The sequence below is a fragment of the Bombyx mandarina genome, chromosome 21 (assembly GCF_030267445.1).
Source record: "Bombyx mandarina strain Sakado chromosome 21, ASM3026744v2".
In the NCBI taxonomy this organism is placed as follows: Eukaryota; Metazoa; Arthropoda; class Insecta; order Lepidoptera; family Bombycidae; genus Bombyx; species Bombyx mandarina.
Genome location: NC_143227.1, coordinates 2,067,030 through 2,092,123, shown reverse-complemented (window position 1 = coordinate 2,092,123; position 25,094 = coordinate 2,067,030). Strand labels below are relative to the sequence as shown.

General features: G+C 39.7%; 1 protein-coding gene across 1 annotated transcript in view; it reads right to left on the bottom strand.

Annotated features, from left to right (window-relative positions):
- LOC114240289 (neuroendocrine convertase 1) overlaps positions 1 to 8,533 on the bottom strand; it is a 28,892-nt gene extending 20,359 nt beyond the window's left edge. The window contains exon 1 of the mRNA XM_028170764.2: positions 8,119 to 8,533. Coding sequence (XP_028026565.2) covers positions 8,119 to 8,340 — 222 coding nt within the window. The 5' untranslated portion in view covers positions 8,341 to 8,533. The remainder of the gene's footprint in view (positions 1 to 8,118) is intronic.
- Positions 8,534 to 25,094: the final 16,561 nt, after the last annotated feature.

The following is a 25,094-nucleotide window of genomic DNA, read 5'->3' as shown; positions in this document are numbered from 1 at the left end:
CATCCGATTGAATCGAAACTTGGTATCCATGTAGAAAATACATGTACTTAATGGATAGGCTAATATTTATATGAGTGTTGGACTCCCTACACCAGTTGCGGGGGCGTTAATGATGAGAATCTTTGTGGGGGTGAGAAACAATAATGTTAATTTTAAATGCCCAGCGAAGCGGACGGGTACAGCCGTAGAGTTATATTTGGAAATTATATCCTTTGTTATTTTCTCGTTCTCCACTGACCTTGAATCGAGCGAAATAACTTTTACTAATTATTATACATATTATAATATTTTAAAAATCGAAATATTAGATAGTGAACATAAAAACCAAAGTTTTTTTTCTTTCTTATGTGGCTGGACGACCTCACAGCCCACCTGATGTTAAGTGGTTACTGGAGCCCATAGAAATCTACAACGAAAATGCGCCACCCACCTTGAGATATAAGTTCTAAAGTCTCGAGTATAGTTACAACGGCTGCCCCACCCTTCAAACCGAAACGCATTACTGCTTCACGTCAGAAATAGGCAGGGTCTACTAACTAGGCTGTTGCTTCTTCAAAGGTTGTTTTTGACTTAAAATGTAAAGAATATAGGTAGGTATCCGTGTTAGTAAATAAAATCAAATATTACTCATTATTTCATGATTTTTTGAGAAACTACCAAAACTTCCAAAATTGTGCACAAACAGAGGACTAATACGCTCCCTAAATAAAAACCTTCAACTTTTTTGTGAGAAATTACATGTGAGAGAGAGAACCCGTTCATTCTTATACGGTTTAACATATGTTAGAAAGAATAAGATCTATATTACTCGTTATATAAAACAAGTGACAGATATACCTATTCACCCCAGCCAAAATTTGGACGTTTAACACTTAAGCTACGTCGTTTCTCTTCAATTTCTACCAGGAATACATGAAAGAAAGGAGAGTTGTTATTACACTATTTGATAACTATTTTTTTTTCTTTTTAATTACCGTTTCGACAACTTTCACGGCAGAAATAGGCAGGGTGGTGGTACCTACCCGTGCGGACTCACAAGAGGTCCTACCACAAGTTTTACAACCAGTAAAAGTCTATCCAAGTCTAGCCAAATCTCACAATACGTACTTCTGGAATAATCGTTTTTATGTATGTACGTGATTTTCAAATTTCCCGATTGTCACATACCTATCACGATAAGTTGTCCGATATGAATATTACACGTTATGAATTAATTACACTATCAAATGTAACTTTTTCTATCTTTCTTTCGACTGTTATTTAAGATAGTACTTTTCTGTTTAATTAAGCATTTATTAGTTGCGACGTGTCGAATTATTTACAGTTTACGCAATCACCGACGAAGGTTCAATATTAATTTCTGCATTAATTCAACTTCAAATAGAAATGTTCCGTTATCTAGTCATTCCTTCATTCTGAAGCGTGAAATTCTGAAACGCTGTAATAACATTTCCTTTTATTTCTGTTCGCCTGGTAATAGCGACGCTGAAACAGTAGTCAGCGTCGTCGTGCCCACCTGAAAATATTGTTTTCAGCAATAATTTTAGTATTACGTTGACAGCGCCATCTAGCGATAATGTTTAAAACTAAGTAGACATTTCCACTTGATTCCACCATATCGTTTAAATGCCATCATGATCGTAAAATAAACACAATAAAATTGAATATGTCCATCGATTGTCAAAGTCACGTATGCTTCAATAATATCTGAACACATTTTCCAATTGTCTATGTAAACGCAATTTAAAATATACCGTACGTTCTTTTAATTTTGTTAACAATTGTATAAACTAGATTGTTTATTGTGGTTTCTTCATTACGCGATAGATGGCAGTGTTTGGGATGTGAAACTTTGACAACGCATTTCTACACGCAGTGGTTTTATTCTTTTAAATTTATAACTCTATGCCCCAGCTCAACCGGGTATGCGTAAACCATGGAGTTAATAAGTACCTACAAGTAAACTGATTCCGACCGTTAGAAAAAAAAATGGACAATAGACAAAAGTGTTGACCTTTTGGCAGGATAGCGAGGCGGGAAACGGTGAAAAATAAAAGCACTATTTAAGGACATAAAGTTTTACTGCGTACTCCTTCTAATATTACTACACTACATACGGAACAAAAAACAAAAAACATATTAGCAATATTTAAAAGAAAAACATTTGTTTAGTGTAGTCATAGTTCTAATCGATTATACATCACGTAATGGCCGACTTCGTGGACTCTTTGTGACGGAAACGAAAAACCGAAACGTCCATTAAAGTTTTCACGCTATAATTATCCTTTTATTTAATTTTCACATTGCAGAGCGTTTTATTGATTTAACCCGTAAATAATTTTGCAAGGTCAGACATGTTTAGACTTCAAATTTAGAAAATGTACGATATTTTTCTTAAAAATGGACATGGATAGAAAATCTCACTAATTAATTGGTTAACGTTTCTAAATCGTGAAATATGATAATTAATATACATCATTTTTATCATTCGATCTATAAAAATAATTTCGGTAAGCAATGGCCTGGCTATACCACTGGCATTACTGAGGTTTGTTTATAAGCGACTATGACCACTCACTATTAAGTGGAATGTATGCTCTCGTCTGTCTATGAAAAGCAATGAAGAAAAATTATAGAAGAAATTATAATTTGCGTAATCACTGGTGGTAGGACCTCTTGTGAGTCCGCACGGGTAGGTACCACCACTCCGCCTATTTCCGCCGTGAAGCAGTAATGCGTTTCGGTTCGAAGGGTGGGGTAGCCGTTGTAACTATACTGAGACCTTAGAACTTAGGTATATCTCGAGGTGGGTGGCGCATTTACGTTGTAGATGTCTAATGTCTATGGGCTCCAGTAACCACTTAACACCAGGTGGGCTGTGAGCTCGTCCATCCATCTAAGCAATAAAAAAAAACACATATTATAACTTCTTTTATCTAGTGACTAGCTCTTCCTTTGATTGGGCTACAAATCGCGTCATAGTAGAGTTTCGTTAGCGTGGGAATTTTGAAATATGAGAGTTATTCGCCCAAAACAGAACAGTGTGCTTAGTGCAAGTTTTTTAACGTTCTCGATAGCGTAAAAGTTAACTCATATTTTTGTGGAACGGGATCGTTTGCCTACGTTTGCCGCTAAGGGCGCTGTTCCAACTCCATAGAAAATTGAGTTAACTTTTACGCTATCGAGAACGTTAAAAAGACTCGCACTAAGCACACAGTAATATTGGACCGAGACTTGAGAGCTCCGATGCGGTGGCAGATTCAATCGCGAAGCAGCTACTCTTGAGTTGTTAGGTCTCTCTTGGAGGCGCTCGGGCAGCTGTTAGCAAATACCGCCCCTTCTGGCTGAGCCTTTGCTCGCCTACCTGTCCTTGTGAAACTGGAAAGGCCTTCGGGCCAACAGTAAATCCTCAAAGAAAACTTGAGAACTGTTTTCTCAATTATTATTTTTACCTAAGCTGATAGATAGCCTTGAGAGGCTATTTCAGCATAACCTGAACTAGTTGGTGAGTTCATGGGGCTCAAACCTGACGACGTTGCTAACACGAACCCTATTTTTTTCCCTACCTAAGCTGATAGCCTTGAGAGGCTATTTCAGCGTAACGTTAATTAGTAGGTGAGCTCACGGGGCTCAAACCGGAGTGGTGCTAACACTGACCCTAGGAATAGCCGTGCTTCGCAGAATCTACCACCGGATCGGAAACGCGACCCACTGAGAAGGTCCGGCGAGAAACTCAATGGGCTTGTGTTTTCTCTATGTCGCTCGTGCACTACTTGTGCATAGAAATAACGTTCAGTATTGTCATTCCCGATCCTGCGAACAGAATGGAAAGCAGTCGACGTCGCCCCAAACACGTCATTTCGGATCCTCCCGATCCACTAACGGTGCTTTTAGGTACCTCAAGCATCGGTCATCGTTCTAAATTAACCCTCAGACACAGCCCACTAAGTTTCTCGCTGGCCCCGTGAGCTCACCTACTAGTTAAGGTTACGCTGACATAGCCTCTCAAGGCTCTCAGCAAGGCAGGAAAAAAAAAATCAGTACCTATTGTACGACACACGGGCCGTCCACTGTTGTCGGTCGCTAACAGTGACAAATAGTCAGGAATTAACGCACGTCGTTTATCTCAGTTTGCGAGACTAATTGTTTGTTAGACAACACATGTAATCTTTTTTAACGCGCTTTTAATGTTATTAGCTTGCTATGTGTGTATGTTTGTTCGTACGTAAATGAATTTGAAGGTCATTCTCGATGACTTCAAAACGTCGGATACACTTAAAAATTTGCACGCGCATCAAGGACTTATGATAATACCTACAGTAATTTTATAACTTCACTCTAATTTCCTGACCGGTAACAAAAGGACAAAAAGGGGTAAAATTAATGACTCGTATTTAGATTTGTGTTTCTTTTTAAGCTATTACAACTGCATATATCATTTAGATTATCAATTTGTTTTATTTAGCTCCACTGATGTAAATTTATTTATTTGTCTAAGCGTATTTGCATAGCTTTTATCGCGGGCTTTGAGCGCAGCGACCGAATTATGAAATTCCGTAACGAAAATAAAACCTAACACCCCTCACTCCGCCTACCGTGTAGCTCGCATTCAACACATTCACACGTTGCGCTTGTGTAGCGTTTGTGAATAAGTGCGCGGCGTGACGTCGCTCTGCATGTGCATCATGAAAAGTCTGCCCATCTCTCTTTCACCCGGTCTAGCTTATGAGTGTGGAGGGGACAGTGAATGTTTTGCTTTTGTTAATGTTTATAAACATAGCGTGGTCTTATTTTGTTATTATTGTTTTAATATTAAATTATCATTGTCTAATTATAATTGCATAAGTTGATAAAAAATGGTATGCAATAGCTTTACCGCGGCAGTCCCCGAGTGCCACGCGTGTTTTTTTACCTATTCCTGTAACCTCAAGGCGTTATAGATTCGCCGAACGTGTAGGCGCGCTCACAGGGCTCAGCCTGACGAATTTACAAACACTAGCCCTAGCAAGAGCAGTGCTTCGCTGAATCTACCACCGGATCGGACCCACTGAGAAGATCTAGCAAAAAACTCAGTGGGCTATCCATAACTCTACAATCTGTACTATCCAAATATGTATTCGTTGTTTCTGTGATTGAAACCAAAAAATTAATAACATATCCCTGTCCACAATACTGTCGCATACCTCTAATATCTCGTCCAATAAACTGGTCGTTCTATCATAAGTGGCCACTTGAGATATCGCTCGCGTCATCGCTTTGATTCGAGCCTGAGTTCATTTTGTTTAAGGTTTTATCGGCCCGATAATATTGATAAGATTTATTTGAATGCGGTGTTTTATTAACTTTTATAATCAAGGTTGGGAATTTATGAAAATACAGAGAAACGTTTTTTTTTTTTCAAACAATCACGCCACGTTAACTAGTCCCGTCTTAAGTTCGTAAAAAGCTTGTGTTACAGGTACCAGATAACGGAAATAAATGTAAGATTTTTATTATATATATGTGTATACATATATTTAATATACATTCATAGCACCCTGGAAAATACATTTTATATTTATCATACAAATATCTTCCCTTGGCGGGATTCGAACCCGCGACTGAAAATCTAAATTTTAGTGTAAATGTTTATAATGATAAAATGCAGATCAGAGGACTAAAAAATGCATGAACTAAAAGAAACACCAAATGAAGGCACAGAAAAAGCCCCTCCATATGAATGCATGTTATAATTGATCCATATATTTGCGTAGTATTTGCGTAATTACTGGTAATAGGATAAAACCCGGAGTTTTAAAGTCTAATATGGTTTACATAACACCTTCATTCAATGTAAAAACTCAAAAATCTTAAAAATAGTACTTAACCCCTTCATCCATTGATGTCTTCCAATGTGGAACGCCTATCCTACCCTTCCAACCGGAGCTCACGACTGCCTCTCAGCAGTAATAGGTAGGATGGACGTCTATACCCGTGCGGATTCACGATACGCTCAAAAAGCAGCCCAGAGCTCTATTTAGAAAGTCTATTTTGTTTTAAATAAACAAAATACCAAATTACCGGAGCGGTTTATGCCAAGTTTCACGAAATTAGGTGCGGCGCCAGCGTTATACGTTCCCGAACCAATTAAAATTTTCATTTCACATTAATCCCTGGCCAGCTCTGGCTGGGTAATTTAAATTGAAACTTAATTGTCTATATTATTTATGAAGAAGCTTTTGTTTTAAGGGAGGCTAGTTTCTTTTTTCCTACCTAAGCCTTAAAAGGCTATGGCAGCGTAAGCTAACGAGTAGGTGGGCCCACGGAACTCTAACTAGAGGACGTTGCTAACACTAGTCCTAGCAAGAACAGTGCGTCGCAGAATCTACCACCGGATCAGAAACGAGCGAGAAACTCAGTGGGCTGTGTCTATGGATTAATTTACTCGTCAAACCCTTCGTCGCAAGCAAAGGGTTCGACGAGAACGATTACCGGTGCTTGTGGTACCTAAAATCACGGTTAGTGGATCGGAAGGATCCGAAATGACGTGTTTAGAGCGACCTCCATTGTTTACAATCTCTAACCTGGAGGAGGTTAGAGATCAGGGAACATCAATATTGTGGTCTATAATCTCCAATAATATAGTGGCCGCTATACCTCACAGATCGTATGGAACCTCTAGATCAACAGTATATTTTCTCCGTTGCTTGTACCATATGCACCACGGAATGTACTCTGAGGAATTGGAGCTGATGCTTAGGTTAGGAATACCTAGATATATTTTGCTGACGACAAAGTTAGGTTCAACTGTACGATTATTGACACTTGAGCGTTCGAAATTTTAATTTTTTTGTGTATATCAATTATATTTTATTATTGAACAGTTGTGTTACCCTTTAAATCGAAGCGCGTGATAGCGCCGCGGCAGGTATGAAGAGAATGAATGAAGATGATAGCGGTGAAGGTGCTTATACATGCGTATGTAATACGTCCTATTACAAGCAAAATAACCATTAGTAATTAAAATTTTGTGTATTAATTAGCGCGCTAAGTAATTTCCTGTCTAACTCATTCTTACAAGTCAGTACAAGTCGTCTTTTAGCCTTTTTTGTTGTTTTCTGCAGTAAATACCAGATCGAAATCCCGGAGAGCTAACAAGATCCGCTGAGAAACTCAATGAGTTGATCCCAGGAACAAAGGAGCTTGGAATTTAATTTTGTTAAGCTTTATATAAACTTGCAAAATGATAATAATTATATTATATACGAGTATTTACATGTGAAAACAAATATTTGTAATTCTTTCATGCACGAGTTTGGTCTTTGACGTAGTTAAGTATGCATTTCCCAAGCGTTGTAGGCACCTACTTTAAAAATATGCACAACAGATTTAAAATACGCATCCTAAACATTAAATTAAAAAATATATTATAAATATTTAGAGTTAGCTATTATAATCGGTCCTTAATAAGTGGGTATGCCAAATTTCGAGTTAATTTGATGTTCGGGGCTTCAGTAACCACTTAACACCAGGTGGGCTGTGAGCTCGTCATCTAAGCAATAAAAAAAAATGTTTTGAAGGGGGTCAAATACATATTCGAAGTTTCTGTTACACACTAAGATACGTATGAAGCTATAAAACCGTGTTAATTTAACGAATTATGGTCGATATTTTTTTCCTACCTAATCTTGAGAGTCTTGATAGGTCTTGAGAGGCCATTTCAGCGTAACCCTAACAAGTAGGTGAGCTCACGGGGCCAAACCTGGCGACATTATGGTCGAATTTCAACTTTAGGAATAAATAGGGACAAATATTTTTTGTTTTTTGTTGTCAGCACCCATGTTGCACTAGTATGTGCTAATAATAGTGCGGTTTACCCTATCATTATGTTTCTTTTCATTACACGGAATTATAAAGCGAAGACATCATTAATGCGTTTCTAAAAACTAAGACAAATTCATCCTTGAGCGCAAACAAAGAATTATCTATACGTTGTTTTTTTTAAAATCAGCGATAAGCAATTTACTTCCTACATTATTAAAAAGGTAATTAGTTTGACGCAAAAAAAAAGTATGTCTCACGGGTCTATATATTATTCGTGTGCTGTCTAAATCTAAAAGTAAGAACTGTCTCTCTCACCAGGCCACCATAGACGTATCCAAGCTCCAAAGCCACCAGTTGCGCGACCTCTTCACCGCCGTCCACTTCGACCGTCCACTCATTGAGGTAGCTCTTCGCGTGCTTCGAGCCATCGTGAACTCCACGATACCTATGCTCGCCTGGTACAATAAAACCGTTCTCATACGGATACCACGACACGACCAAAACGATTAAATTTAAGAACATTACTTCCGAGAACATTTTGTTCAAACAATTGTTTTTCGATTGTTACGCTCAAACAAAAGTTTGTTCTTCTTTTTTTGCAACTAAAGTTTGTTTAATTGTTTTAATGGGAGTACTTTAGCAGACGGTGTCCAAACAAACACTAACGGCCGGTCCGAAAACAAATGAGAGGAAACCCGAGTTTTTTTTTTCCCCCGACAGCGTGGAGTTCGTTTACCGGCATCGCGGCATCGGGCGGATCGACTGATAACCAATGCTCCGGAATCTGTTCAGTTTTATAGATGACCCCCATAGAAACAGAAGAAAAACTAAACTTAAACTTAGTTGAAACATTAAGAAATTGACTACTAAACATAAATTTATACTAATAATATTATAAAGCTGAAGAGTTTGTTTGTTTGAACGCGCTAATCTCAGGAACTACTGGTCCGATTTGAAAAAGTATTTCAGTGTTAGATAGCCAATTTATTGAGGAAGGCTATAGGCTATATAACATCACGGTAAGACTGATACAAGTGGAGCACCAATAAAAAATGTTTTTAAAATAATTTCACTTTCTACGTAAATGAAGTGGGGTGTAAAATTTAGCGTTATGCCAAAGCTAGTTATGTTATAAAAGTTTCTCTGCATCCACTTATGAGATATTATGCTGATTAATTTCATTTTTACCAATGAAAAGCTTTTTAGTGGTGGACCTGCTTACAGTTCACTTGATAAGCGGCTACCCGAGAATATTATTATATTACTATACTATAACGAAGTTGCCGTTATGCCGACTTTAAGATATTAGATAATGATTTGGCTAAATGTCACGGTGACCTTGATATCTTTGAACCTAGACTAAGGGAATTTGTCAGATGCGAAAGGATATTTAACAATGGCTAGTTATCAATATGTATAATGTTTCAAGTGTTGTATTGTTGTCTACTAATGTGGATATCGTTTTTTTTTTCCTGTAACTCTTCATTTTATTTTTATTCGTAATTTGTAATTTTGTTTTCAATAGCCAAAGTTACGTACGTTAATATGGGTTTGCTGAGTGCCATACCCGGTCCTGTAGACCGAATGGTAAACAGTCGACGTCGCCCTAAGCACGTAATTACGGATCCTCCCGATCCATTAACGCTGCTTTTAGGTACCACAAGTACCGGTCACCGTCCTCGTCGAACCCATCCCTTGCGACGAAGGGCTCTAAATGGTATACGCACTCACCTTTTTTTTCCTTCCTATGTTGATAGGTTCGAGAGGCTATTTCAGCTTCTCCTTGACGTGTAGGTGAGCTCACTAGGCTCAAACCGGGAGTGTTGCTAACACTGGTCCTAGCAAAAGTAGTGCTTCGCAGAATGCTTTACTGGTGGTAGGACCTCTTGTGAGTCCGCGCGGGTAGGTGCCACCGCCCTGCCTGTTTCTGCCGTGAAGCAGTAATGCGTTATAAATGTCTATGGGCTCCAGTAATCACTTAACACCAAGTAGGCTGTCCACCCATATAAGCAATAAAAAAAAAATCTACCACCGGATCGGAAACGCCATCCACTGAGAAGATCCGGTGAGAAACTCAGTGGGCTGTTGCTACGTACCATTTGTTTACGAAATGAACTGGAATATAAGGTATGTTATTACAGTTAAAATGTGGCTAATAATTGTGTATATTCCGTAATTTGCCTGTGGATTACGCAATCAACCATCGATCGACAATAGTAGACTGTCCAAATCACCGTGAAATCCATCGACATCATTCTACGATACTACGCACAGAGAGTTGAAATATAACTATATAATTAAATCAATGACTACGCACGAGAGACTCAAAATGTAGATCTTCAATGACATTCAAACTTAAAATTCATTACATTATGGTCCAATTTCGAATGCTAATTTCAGGTAAATTATTTTTGCAAATACAGAAATAAATATATGAGAGTAAAAACCTTTTAACTGGTAGGTGTCGATATTAAAGTTGCTTACCTTATCATTACAATACTTTCATTACAGCGACGTTTAATTCAACGACGTGACCCTGAATGACGCCACACGTAACAAAACTTCCCTCTGCACCGATTCCAAGCCGTAGCCATGTCAGCGTAAAGTATTAAGACTATGTTCCATCTATGTTCGGTCAATGGCTCTCTTGACACCCAGCGGCTTCCATGCACGCACGTGCTGAAGAAGAACGCGGTGTCTTTGCAATTCATAAGGTCTCGATCGATAGTGATTCACAGCCTACTGAGTTTCTCGCATAGTAAATAATAAAGACTTGTTATTTGGTATTTCAGCGAGATCTTCCTATTCTATGTAGTCCTAGTAGTTTCAAAGTTAGTGGACTATAGCTTGTTAAGCTGACAGCTGTTGTTTAAGAAAAAAAGTTTTATTTAAAAAAAAAAGGTCAAAGTAATCACGGCAACCCGCTAAATTTCTCCTCGGATCTTCTGAGCGGGTCGCGATTCCGATCCGGTGGTAGATTCTGCGAAGCACTGCTGCTCTTAATAAGAAAGTATTAGCAAATTCTCGTAGGTAGAGCCCGGGAACTCACCTAATAACCGTCTGTGCGTAGCTGGAATAGCTCCATATGCTATCAGCGAATAGATGGAAAAAAAGTAAAAAAATGTTTACGCCTATTTCGATTTTTACAATTTATGCTTTTTTCATTTTTCTTAAAATGTACTTGTGAGCCGACCTTGATTTTTCTTATGCTTAATATATGATTTAAAAAAAAGTTCATTGAAATCACTTCAAAACTTTTATTTTTTTGTTCACAAGATATGCTGTTGATAAGGTCGATATTTACAGTGCCTCGTGGGGACGGGGACCTAATGACGACGGAAGAATCGTTGAAGGACCTGGTCATTTGGCGATGGAGGCATTCAAGAAAGGTGTCGAAACGGTAAGTAAAGAGAAAAACAAATAGTTTCCAAATAGTGTAATAACAACTCTCCTTTCTTTCATGTATTCCTGGTAGAAGTTGAAGAGAAACGACGTAACTTAAGTGTTAAACGTCCAAAATTTGGATGGGGTTAATAGGTATATCTGTCACTTGTTTTAACGAGTAATATAGATCTTACTCTTTCTAACAGTCTTTAAACTGTATATGAATGAACGGGGTCTCTCTCTTACATGTAATTTCTCACATAAAAGTTCAGGGTATTTTATTTAGAGAGCGTAGTAGTCCTCTCTTTGTGCACAATTTTGTAAGTTTTGGTGGTTTCTCAGGTGGGTCAGTGTTAGCATCACTTCGGTTTGAGCCCCATGAGCTCACCTACTACCTAAGGTTACGCTGAAATACCCTCTCAAGGCTATCAGCTTAGGTAGGAAAAAAAAGATATTGATTACCGATTAGTAAAAAATAAACTTGGCTGGCTTACCGAATAACTTGAATATTCATTAGAAAAAAAATTACATTATTTATCATAGAACTCTTGAATTTGGTTTTGTTCTATTTTAGGACTAATTTCGAGGGCAGACGGAACGCAAACAGTGTAGCAACAGCGTAGGCTTTTGAGAGAGCATCGCGTCCGCCTCATGCTGTCAGGATTATTTGAATTAATTAATATTCAGATTCATTGACGTTTTCGACATCATTGTTCTAAAAGCATTATTGTGATCATAAAACCTGCTTATCTAATAGATTTCATTTTTATTGTGATGGAAAGATGATCCATAGATTATACACTTAATATAGATGATCACTTGACCGGAACTAGTGGACTTTTTTTTCCCTTACCTAAGCTGATAGCCTTGAGAGGCTATTTCAGCGTAACCTTAGTTAGTAGGTGAGCTCACGGGGCTCAAACCGAAGTGGTGCTAACACTGACCCTAGCAAGCAGTGCTTAGCAGAATCTACCACCGGATCGGAAACGCGACCCACTGAGAAGATCCGGCGAGAAACTCAGTGGGCTGTGTCTGTGGGTTAATTCGCTCGTCGAGCCCTTCGTCGCGAGCAACGGGTTCGACGAGGACGGTGATCGGTGGTTGTGGTACCTAAAAGCACCGGGTCAGAATGGCGAGTCACTGGGAATATTCGGCGGGAAACTCAGCGAGCTGGTGCTATGGGCTTCACTTGACCTAATTCGCTTCGCCTAAGTGCTTTAGTCGCTGCTACCAGTAGGGTCTAACACAGGGGCTCCCAAACTTATTTTGTCTACTTCCCACTTTGAGAATCGTCAGGGTTGATGACGAAGGGTTCGACGAGTAAATTAACTTACTAACTAACTTAAAATTAAATCAACCCTCAGACACAGCCCACTGAGTTTCTCGCCGGTTCTTCTCAGGGGGTCACGTTTCCGGTGGTAGATTCTGCGAAGCACGGCTCTTGCTAGGGTTCGTGTTAGCAATGTCGTCAGATTTGAGCCCCGTGAGCTCACTTACTAGTTAAGGTTACGCTGATATAGCCTCTCAAGGCTCTCAGCTTAGGTAGGAAAAAAAAAAGACCAGTCCCATGTACTCGGGGGTATACGGGGTTGATGCTTCCCGCTTCCGTAGGTTTAACCCGCGATTCCCTACAAGTAACCCCTGGGTGGTGCTAAACGGGAGCCGAAAACACAATCGGTGGTAGGACCTAGTCCGACTGGCTGGCGACCACCCTCCAACTAGAGTCTGCCGCCAAATAGCCTAGCTGTGTTCCGGCATGTGGGTTGGAGAGCCAGTTCTATTCCTTTCCTTTCCTCCTCCTTGTTGGGGGTGAGTCTTGGTGATACTTGGAACATGCAGAGCAAACGTGCGCGCAAGTCCGCGGGGCGTGGGTTGCTGACGGGGGTATAGGGAGACCCAGTGAAACGATGCCTGCCGCCGCCCGCCGGTCAGTAGGGGACCTGAACCTGGGTGTCACAACTAAACTCCGCCCCAGGAAGCTGTCCCGCCAACCGGTGCAAAATCCTGTCATGCGGTCGTCGTGCCGGAGTCGGAGACCGGAGTGGGTCCCGGCGATCGTATGCAGGGTGGACTGGGGGCCCTTCCATGCCCTGCGTCAGCTTCTCGCGCAACCCCGGATCGAGTGTTCATTGTGCCCTGCGCTTTATTCAGGTATTGCCTTGATCTCACCTCTAGCATCCTATCTCTCCAAATCCTTACTCTCCAACTAAAATTATCATGAAAGTCGACAAAAGAAAAAGAGTTTTTTCGGCGGATCCCCATTCCACGTTTAATGTGGATTTCAGCAATGTCAGGGGCCTACACAGTAACCTTGACGCCGTACATCACCACCTTGAGACGGCGCAGCCTGCCCTCTTTTTCCTGACTGAGACGCAGATATCTGCCCCGGACGATACGTCGTACCTCGGATACCCCGGCTACGCATTGGAGCACACCTTCCTGCGTAAAGCCGGGGTGTGCGTGTTTATCCGGGAGGATGTCTGCTGTCGTCGGCTTCGGGGCCTCGAGCAACGGGACCTGTCCCTCTTGTGGCTACGCGTGGACTATGGGGGCTGTACCAGAGTCTACGCTTGCCTGTACAGGTCTCACAGCAGTGATGCGGGGTCAGCTCTGTTTGAGCATGTACAAGAGGGGACTGACCGCGTGCTTGAGCAGTACCCATCTGCGGAGGTGGTGGTCCTTGGTGACTTTAACGCTCATCACCAGGAGTGGTTGGGGTCCAGAACCACTGACCTCCCGGGTCGGGCTGCCTACGATTTCGCCTTGTCCTACGGCCTCTCACAACTGGTGACACAGCCCACCCGTGTCCCAGACATTGAGGGGCACGAGCCTTCTTTGTTGGACCTTCTGCTGACCACTCACCCAGCTGGATACAGTGTGGTGGTCGACGCTCCACTTGGATCGTCTGATCACTGCCTTATCCGTGCTGCCATACCACTCTCTCGTCCTAGTCGTCGAACGACGACCGGGTTTCGAAGAGTTTGGCGGTACAGGTCAGCAGACTGGGATGGATTGCGTGAATTTTACGCATCCTACCCATGGGGGCGGCTCTGCTTTTCCTCCGATGATCCTGACGTCTGTGCGGACCGACTTAAAGACGTGGTGCTTCAGGGAATGGAATTATTCATTCCTTCTTCTGAGGTGCCCGTTGGGGGTCGCAGCAAACCCTGGTATAATAAAGCCAGTAGGGATGTTGCACGCCTCAAGCGGTCTGCATACGTCGCATTTAATGTTGCTAGGAGATGCCGGGATCCTGATATCTCGGAGAAAAGGCGGAAATTTAACGCCGCCTCTAGGTCCTATAAGAGGGCTATTGCCAAGGCGAAGTCGGAACACGTTGCCAGAATTGGCGAGCGACTGAATAGCTATCCCTCTGGGAGCCGTGCTTTCTGGTCGCTAGCTAAGGCTGCAGAAGGTAACTTCTGCAGGTCTAGCCTTCCACCACTGCGTAAGTCCAATGACAGTCTGGCTCATAGTGCGAAGGAGAAGGCTGACCTTCTGGTCAAGCTCTTTGCTTCATGCTCGACTTTGGATGACGGAGGAGCCACGCCGCCCAACATCTCCCGGTGTGACAGCTCCATGCCTGAGATTCGCATCACACAGCGTGCGGTCAGGCAGGAGCTTCGGCTTCTTGATGTTCATAAGTCGAGTGGGCCAGATTGCATCCCCGCAGTGGTTCTAAAAACATGCGCCCCTGAATTGACACCCGCGCTAACGCGTCTATATCGCCTCTCGTACAATACCAACAGGGTTCCGTCTTCATGGAAGACTGCTCATGTCCACCCTATCCCCAAGAAGGGTGACCGGTCGGACCCCTCGAATTACAGACCTATCGCGATAACTTCCTTGCTTTCCAAGGTGATGGAGCGAATCATTAACATCCAACTTCTTAAGTATCTTGAGGATCGCCAGCTGATCAGTGACCGGCAGTACGGTTTCCGTCATGGTCGCTCAGCTGGCGATCTTCTTGTATACCTCACACATAAATGGGCTGAAGCCTTGGAAAGCAGGGGCGAGGCTCTCGCTGTGAGCCTTGACATCGCGAAGGCCTTCGACAGGGTCTGGCATAGGGCACTTCTATCGAAGCTTCCAGCATACGGGATCCCTGAGGGACTCTGCAAGTGGATCGCTAGCTTTTTGGATGGGCGGAGCATCGCAGTTGTCGTCGACGGCTGCTGCTCCGATACCATGACCATCAACGCTGGTGTTCCACAAGGTTCGGTGCTCTCCCCCACGCTTTTCATACTGCATATCAATGACATGCTATCTATTGATGGCATGCATTGCTATGCGGATGACAGCACGGGGGATGCGCGATATATCGGCCATCAGAGTCTCTCTCGAAGCGTTGTACACGAGAGGCGATTAAAACTTGTGTCTGAAGTGGAGAACTCTCTGGGGCGGGTCTCCAAGTGGGGTGAACTGAATTCAGTTCAGTTCAACCCATTGAAGACACAGGTTTGCGCGTTCACTGCGAAGAAGGACCCTTTTGTCATGGCGCCGGAATTTCAAGGAGTATCCCTGCAGCTTTCCGCGAGTATCGGGATTCTGGGGGTCGATATTTCGAGCGATGTCCAGTTTCGGAGTCATTTGGAAGGTAAAGCCAAATTGGCCTCTAAAATGTTGGGAGTTCTCAACAGAGCGAAGCGGTATTTCACGCCTGGACAGAGACTTGCGCTTTATAAAGCGCAGGTCCGACCTCGCGTGGAGTACTGCTCTCACCTCTGGGCCGGGGCTCCCAAATACCAGCTACTTCCATTTGACTCCATACAGAAACGGGCTGTTCGGATGGTCGATAGTCCTGCTCTCGCGGATCGCTTGGAACCTCTGGGTCTACGGAGGGACTTCGGTTCTCTCTGTGTTTTATACCGCATGGTCCATGGGGAATGCTCTGAGGAATTATTCGAGATGATTCCCTCATCTCCTTTTTATCATCGCACCTCCCGCCATCGGAGCAAAGTTCATCCATATTATCTGGAACCGCTGCGTTCATCGACAGTGCGTTTCCAAAGATCTTTTTTGCCACGTACCATCCGGCTTTGGAATGAACTCCCCTCCACGGTGTTTTCCGAGCGCTATGACATGTCCTTCTTCAAACGAGGCTTGCGGAGAGTTCTTTATGGTAGGCAGCGGCTTGGCTCTGCCCCTGGCATTGCTGACGTCCATGAGCGACGGTGACCACTCACCATCAGGTGGGCCGTATGCTCGTCTGCCTACAAAGGCAATAAATAAAAAAAAAAAAAAAAAAACTCTTGAAGTAAAAATAAAAACATATCAGTCGAAATATGCATTATTACGGTTCTAAAATCATCAACGCAAAACAAGCGCGTAACCAATTAAGTAAGTAATTATAAACTAGTTTTAGTATGGTTGCTTCGTTCTAGGGTTTTTTTTGTTTACAAAAACATCCGGGTGCCTGTTTTTGTTAACTCGCGGCAGATCTGGTGCACTTTTTATGACCTCGCTGCCATTAACAATATGTATTTAGCAATAAATATGTGATGTGTTTTTATTTTCAGGGAGTGCAGTCGCTGTGGCCTAAAATTTAAGACGCCTTAGTATCAAACATGCAACTGAGCCGATGTTCGAATCCCGCAGGCAGACACAATTTTTTTCTAATTAAATACGTACTTAACAGATGTTAGCTATTTTTCGAGGGTGAAGGAATAACATCGTCTAATATAAATTAATATAAAAAGGTCACGTAGAAGGAAAGAGAAGTCGAGGAAGATTGCCAACCAGTTGGACGGACATTGTCAAGGAGGCCACAAACACCAGCGTCCCGGGCGCGCTGGTGCAAAAACTGGACCAAGGTGGGCACGACCCTCAGTAATGAGGAAACGACAAAGAAGAAGAATATAAATTAAATCCGCCATATTATAATTTGCGTAATTAGTGATGTAGAACTTCTTGTGAGTTTTGTGAGTCCGCATCGATGGAAAAGGTGGCCCTGCCTATTTTTCATTTTAAAGGGCGGGGCAGCTGTGATATTGTACAAACTGAGAATCTAGAACTCGTTTCTCAAAGTAGGCAACAGCATATGCATTGGTGTTGATGTTGGTGTCTGTGCAATAATAAATCTAAAAAAAAGATTTGCGACAGAACTCTTATATGAAACGGGTCTTCGGTAAATCTCAGTTTCATTGTGATAACAGTTATAGTCCTTCAAACAAGAAGATTTGTTATTTTTCGCCGCAGATATTGACAAGAAAATTGTAACATCGCACATGCAGGCTTATCCATTGCACAATAGAATTGGTTAATTTTTTTTTCGTACATATTTGCACGATCGCACTGTCTATCTGTAGTTGGTTACCGTAGTCTACAGACATCACAACGCGAATGCCGCTACCCTGGTTGAAACACGAGGCAGAGTCTCAATTCTATTGCATAACAGCAATTTAGATAGAAATAGGCAGGATGTTGGTGCATAATCGTATTCCCTAAGGATAATAAGTCTTCTCGTCCTTATCCGTCCGTATCTCGTCCGTATGTGGTGTCAGCATGTCCTGTTTTCCATTTAGGCCTATAATACGTGATTTTTGCATTGACACTCTTCTCTCACATATCTTCTTTTACACCGTCAATCCAAGTATTTTTCGAACGCCTCCTCCCCACATTACCATCTACTTTCATACAGTTCTTTTTGGGCACACAAATTACCTTCCAATCTTTATTTTCACTATCACTGGTCTAACTTCAAGACTTTCCGATATGAAATATTTAAGACTTATATCTATTTATTGTATGTATGTATATGTTTTCTATAATAATGTATTGCCAATAGTACACCGCAACATACCCGCTATATCTTTGTCTTTTCCAGAATTTCTGTAAATTAAACGGTTAATGATAAGACCGCCTATTGTACAAATGTATCCGCTTGTTGACTGTTTATAAATGTAAATTGTGTTTTAGTGTGCAATAAAGTGTATTCTCTCTCTCTCTAAGACTTACAATAATATTCATTAGTTTGTATATTAATATGCCCTTAATATCCCATTGTTTTTCTTTCTGTCTACTTTATCTACTGTCTAACGCTGTGTTTTCTACAAAATTGACGGAGCCTCAATGAAGCATTATTTAAATTGAACAAAAAACTCAACGTAAAAATTTGTTTACAAAACTTAGATTAATATTGATCCTTTGTTTAATAAGATTCACGTTATTAGGTATTCTCTCAATATATTTTTTTGCCTTCCATTTTTAACTAAACACTGAATTTATTAGGAGTTTTGGTTTACATTAACCATTATATCTGAGAATTGAGTTAATCCATTTTAAACACAATCGTCGAACACTATATTTACCGTTATAATTGTTACTGAGGTAGCTATCCTCGGCTTTGGACATTGGCAATGTCAATATCATTGTTTAAGGATACGCTCAATTAATTGTATTCGAACGATTAGGAAAATTCCATTTGTAATTTCTTTCGATTTTGCTTTGAAACATATGCGCCTTAAATGTGTTTTATAGCAAATACTTTCCTATGAAACAAAGTGACTTGTCAATTTGAAAATAATTAAAAGCGAATTTTATGAAACATTTCAAGAATTTTGAGCTTAAAATAGGTTAACAATTCTGTGGACAGATGAGAAAAAAAACGATAGTGGATATCTTGTCGTCGTCCAGGTATCGTGACCATCTGAAATCAATCATTCCATCTGTAATCTTTTATAAATAAAATGTGCCTTTTTTTGCCTTGTAAAGGGCTAATATTTTTACTTTTAAAACGACATAAGAGTCATCAGTAGGCTTAGTGCGAGTTTCAAAAATCGAATCGAATGACTCGCATCGAGTGTACGCTCTTCACGGTGAAACATGCGGAGCTCTGAGTGCGAGTTACTCGATTTGCAGGACGTTTATTCATCTTGAGAAGCAATAATTTTTTCTTTTATATTGGTAGCACGCAAGGTTTTTTTTAAGGCGTTTAATTGAAATGCCAAGCTTTCTAACGATATTTATAATTAGTCGGGTAATGGGTAATGTACCTGTGCTTAGTGCGAGTTTTTTTAATTACTCAGTCGATGTTAATGTTATGTTTAATTTGTGTGAGTTTGTATCAGTGCCACCTAGTGGTAAGCTTATGAATCTCATTTTGTGGGAGAGAGAAGGTTTGTTTATGTTGCTGTCTCATGTATCGAATAGCTTTACCGAAGTGAGGCTCTCGATTATTGTATGCGCGAGTGCGAGTTGCAAATTAATGGATTTTGAGAGTATTTCTTCACTTTCAAGCAAGTTAAGTAGTCACTAAAAATTTTGCCGTGAAACCAATACAATATCAAGATTTTTTCTTTCGTTTTTAATAATAATGTTGTTTTTTAAGGTTTTATCTATTCTAATGGTTTATACACATATATTTTTTCGGTTAGAAAATTTTATAGACGTCTAGCTAGTTGTAAATACATATTAATTCTTTGCTTTTTCATTTAATTCTTATTAAATCATTGCTTTTTTTTAAAGAGTTGTTTGATGAGAGAGAGAGAGCGAGATAGAGTTGCTTTTTTTTATTGCTTAGATGGATGGACGAGCTCACAGCCCACCTGATGTTAAGTGGTTACTGGAGCCCATAGACATCTACAACGTAAATGCGCCACCCACCTCGAGATATAAGTTCTAAGGTCTCAGTATAGTTACAACGGCTACCCCACCCTTCGAACCGAAACGCATTATTGCTTCACGGCGGAAATAGGCGGGGTGGTGGTACCTACCCGTGTGGACTCCCAAGAGGTCCTACCACCAGTGAAAGAGTATTCTTTATTGTACACAAAATGAATAAATATTGTGAAACATTTTTTCTTGGTCTTATCGCTAAGAGTGATCTCTTCCAGACAACCATTAGATGGGCAAGAATAATTTCGAAATGAATTGCACACTGTGTATCTATCTATTATAGAAATATATACACACACGCACATACATACGCGCACACACACACACACACACACACGCGCTCAATATACATATTTACAGATACATACGTACAGATTTATATTTATAAATTATATAGAAATTTGAACAATGTAATAATAATTTTGCTTCTTTACACATTTATAAATAAGGATGGATGCTCGTAATAATTTTAGTATATTTGGGCCACCTAATGAAGATCATCAACACTATTACCGTAAATACAATCATTTTATAAACGTTCAACGGGTAAAAGATTAAACCTATGTAAAACATAATTTCTTTAATTAAAAAAAGCTGCAATAATTACCTATTCCAAGATTAATTATGTTAAGTATGTCTAAATATGTAATTACAATTAAATAAATTCTATAATAAACTTCTAATTCTAATACTTCTATTAAAGTTACTAAAAAAATATGTTTATGCTGGGCAGTTTTCGTGTATTTTAAAGGTTACGCCATTACGGCAAAGTTTGTTTACGAAATTGCACCCTTAGAATGGAAGTGGTATAACTAAAAAATTTAAGATTAGTTTTATATTTCAAAACACTTATGTATTATTATTAAGAACCTACATTTTAAGTAGGTAATACGTGCAGCAAAAATGTTGGACTCCTTTTTACGAAAATTGCGCGGACGGAGAAGTATGATATTTCCCACACTCATAGAGAATATAGAGAAGTAGTGCAGATTGCTATTTTTTTTTTTTTAATTGTGCATAAACAATAAAAAAATAAACTAAATGAATAAAAAAACCTTACACACATTACCATGTATTTGACACACACACACACACATGCATTTATACTTTTTTGTTTATTGATTTATCAATCTGTGGTCAAATTGAGAATAGATTAATATTTTTTGTCTTTAATATTATTTTTCTATAATGTAGCCTTGGCGACATAGAGCAATGATTATTATAGAAATGATGATAATAGAAAGGTGACAATAGAACTATAATAATGTTCAAACTTAAAATTTAAATAAATTATGGTCAAATTTCGACCACTGGACTACCATTAGTAGATAATAATAAAATCATTTATTGCCTTTCACACAGATTTAGATTATTACAGGCAGCCTACAAGGAAACAACAAAAAAACAAAACACTATTATAACATTTCTGGCAAGCAGCTCAACATTTGCACTTGTATATTATTAATAGGAATTTTATTAAGAATATTGACAATTTATGAGGAATTTGACAAGTACGGATTAGTTATAGATATATGTAGTTACATATTGTAAATTAAATTAGTTTTATAAGTGCAATAAAAAATAATTTAAATGATAAAATGATAAAGCCATACCTTTTTCCAATGTGACGATTAGAGGGTATCCTATTATTCTTTTCTATATTATTCTATCAGCTTATAAAATTAAACAGTCTCTTTTAGTCTAGAAAAGGACAAAGTACTCTTTCTGTCTTTTTCAAATAAAATGGCATGCCTTATAGTGTTTAAACCGAAAAACTAAAAAAATACAATTATTGTATTACAATATTGAAGTTTACCAGAAACTAAGAATTTTGGGTTGAGCCACTTTAATTCTAAAGGTACAAAATAGTATTGAACACGTGACATTACCCGAATAATTTTGAAAGTAGTCGGTTCCCATTAAAATGCTGTTAAAATACGTTGTATTTCATTTAGACGGTCTAATGCCAAAACATCACGTGCTACCAATATACGAGAAATAATATTATTGCTGCTCTCGGTGAATAAACGCCCTGCGAAGCGAGTAGCATATCTCAACTCACACTCACAATTCTTCATTTTTCACCGTATAGAACGTAAACTCGATTTGATTTTGATTTATTCATTTACAATTGAACAACTAGGAAAAAAAGATGAAAAGACATTTTGGAGGGACCGCGAGGAGCTAAATTGTGTGAATTGTTTTATTTTGTCTATTTAATGTTTCTTAGTTAATGCGTATTTAATATTTCTTCGTGTATAAGTGTAATTTTGAGACCGTCCTGGCCTAAAGGTTAAGGCGTCCGGTGTATTCGTATCTTGCAATGCTCCGGTGTTCTAATCCCGCCGGCGGGTATAAATTTTTCTAATGAAATACGTACTTATCAAATGTTTACGATTGACTTTCACTGTAAAGGAATAGCATCATGTAATAAAAATCAAACCCGCAAAATTAATTTTTGTAATTACTGGTGGTAGGACGTCTTGTGAGTCCGCACGGGTAGGTATCACCAACCTGCCTATTTTTGCCGTGAAGCAGTAATGCGTTTCGGTTTGAAGGGTGGGACAACCGTTGTAACTATACTGAGACCTTAGAACTAATATCTCAAGGTGGGAGGCGGCATTTGCGTTGTAGATGTCTATGGGCTCCGGTAACCACTTAAGATTAGGTGGGCCGGGAGATCGTCCACCCATCTGTGCAATAACAAAGTAACGTGGGTTTATTAACTGTTTAGTATCTGTGAAAGTGCGAAAATTTTAAAAAATTAAACAAAACCGCTGGAGGTAGCTTCTCGAAGTCTTCGAAAAGGTCCACTGAAAAAAATCTCAGTATATAATCAGCATTTTGCAGAGATTATATTTTATCCCATATTATCTGATCTCATTTCATTTCATTCCATGCCAATTGATTAATGCTTCAAATTAATCAAATCCATTTCACTCCATATTATCATTTTTCATAAAAAAAGATTAGGCTTTATGGCATGATACTTTTGCCTCTCTAGTTGGAAAAATAGAACTACTAAAGAAATACTCGATCGAAACGTTAAAACCCACTAATTTGTAACACGCACTCGCACAAATGTCATTCGTGGTACTCATTTCGGTAAAATTACTCGGTTACGAGATCACAACGTTAATATGAACTCGCACTCACAAAATAACACCGGGTACGTTTGCCGGTAGGGGCGCTGTTCCAATTGCATACAAATTTGAGCAAACTGGCTCGCTATCGAGAGCGTTACAAAACTCGCACTAAGCACACAGAACGTAAATTGCTCTGTGCCTTATTAAATCATGCCAGATACCCGATCTAAAAAATTCCTCAAGTGAATTTAAAACTGAATCTATACTCCTTTTTTTTTTATTTTTCCGTTGGTTCATTTTACAATTCCAGCGCGTTCCAAAATTATGTACACGTCACGTCAGCAACGTCTATGTGTGCGTTGGCCGAATGTGCTCGTATGAAGTTTGACTTCTGTGCTCTCGGTGTCTTGTGGTTCGGTACTCATTAGGGTATCCATAAAGTGCCACTTAATAAAGAAAAATCAAAGCTGTGAGCTCGTCCACCCATCTAAACAATGAAAATAAAATAAAGTTGGAAAGTGCTCACCAGTACCATGCGGTGGGCTTATTAAGGATGTACTACATATTAATATTATTAACGATACTGCCGACCCAACTAACTCACTTATGTACCGACTTTGCCGGCTCAGATTATAAGATATCTCCGACATTATGCATTGCCCATATAAAGTAAATAAGTTATGATTTTTACGGTAGGATATAACAGAAATTGGTAGTCCGAAAGTGATGGAAGGTTCATAGTGGATTGAAGAACAGTAAATTTGATTCATCCTTAAACTTTAAACTAATGAAAATGTAATTTGTCCAACAATTATAAAATATCGTGGTCACCTTAGTCGATCGTAAATCCAGGAGGACGTTCGTGACGACCGAAACATCATAATATTATATTTGGACGAGGACGCGTCTCTCATCTATTTCTGTACTATTTTACTATCTTAGTAGGTAAACGCTTCTCAAATTTTAAAATCACGACGTTCTATTTTAAATTATTAAAACATAAAGCTATAGCTGTGTGTTCTGTTACTAGATCCGAAATTGCCATATCCCAGTAGGTGTATCAGAAAAGATGGTCACAAATTCTGACGTGAGCTTAATGAGGAGGGGGCGTCATAAAAAGACTTTGACGGACTGTGTGGAAGGCCTGAATGGAAAATGACTACATACTGCGTGGAACCTACATAATATGGGATAAAGACAAGAAGAAGAGTGACAAGAGTGATTAGAACAAAAATAACTCCCATAGCACACGTGCGGCATTACCGTACAGTACCTGTGGTAGATTCTGCGACGCACTGTTCGAGCCCCGTGAGCTCACCTACTCGTTAGGTTACGCTGGCATAGACTCCCAAGGCTACCAGCTTAGGTAGAAAAAAAAACCTAACCTCTTTTCAAACAAAAGCATCGACATAAACTGCTCCCTACTAGGGCTAGTGTTATCAATTCCTTCCAAGTTGAGCCCGTGAGCTCACCCACACGTCTGGGCGTAGTTGGCATAGCCCTTTAGTCTACCAGCGAATAGGTAGGGAAAAGAACTACCGTAGCAAAACCTACATAACTATAATAATAATTGTCGCACCGTTTAATACGAATAAGAAGCGTGTTTGTTGTAAATCAGCACTCGTATTGATGACGCAACGGGAACCGCTGAGTTCATTCGGTGTCAGTAAATACAGTCTCTTATTTAAGGTCTAATTTTGATAAGCACTGCTACGATTGTTCGAATAACACGATTTTATCGCTTCATTGGTGACAGTGACTACATAAGTACTGATATTGTGCCCGTCGCCATATATTTGTTATTAATGATGTGTGATTCTTATATCTGTGGTTGCGCTACTAAAACATACATTACGAAATCGTTGGATCTTGTCGGACGTTGAATCGTTTGACTCCTTTTTTTTCTCTTTAGTAAACATTTAATCAAACATCTAATTTCTGCCCAGTACGAATCGATTAGATAAACGCCGACGATCACATCGAATACGAACAAACAAAGAGGCTTTATACAAAAGTAATTCGACAAGAATATCGATATCGATTTTCCATTAAATCGACAGGAATATCGATCTAAATTAATTTTCGTACATTCCCATCTGCGAATAAGACATCTACTTATCGTAAAAATTAATCAACACGACACACAGCGGCTTCATTATAACGTAATGAAGTAAGCGATAAATAAAACGCGAATATAGAAGCGCA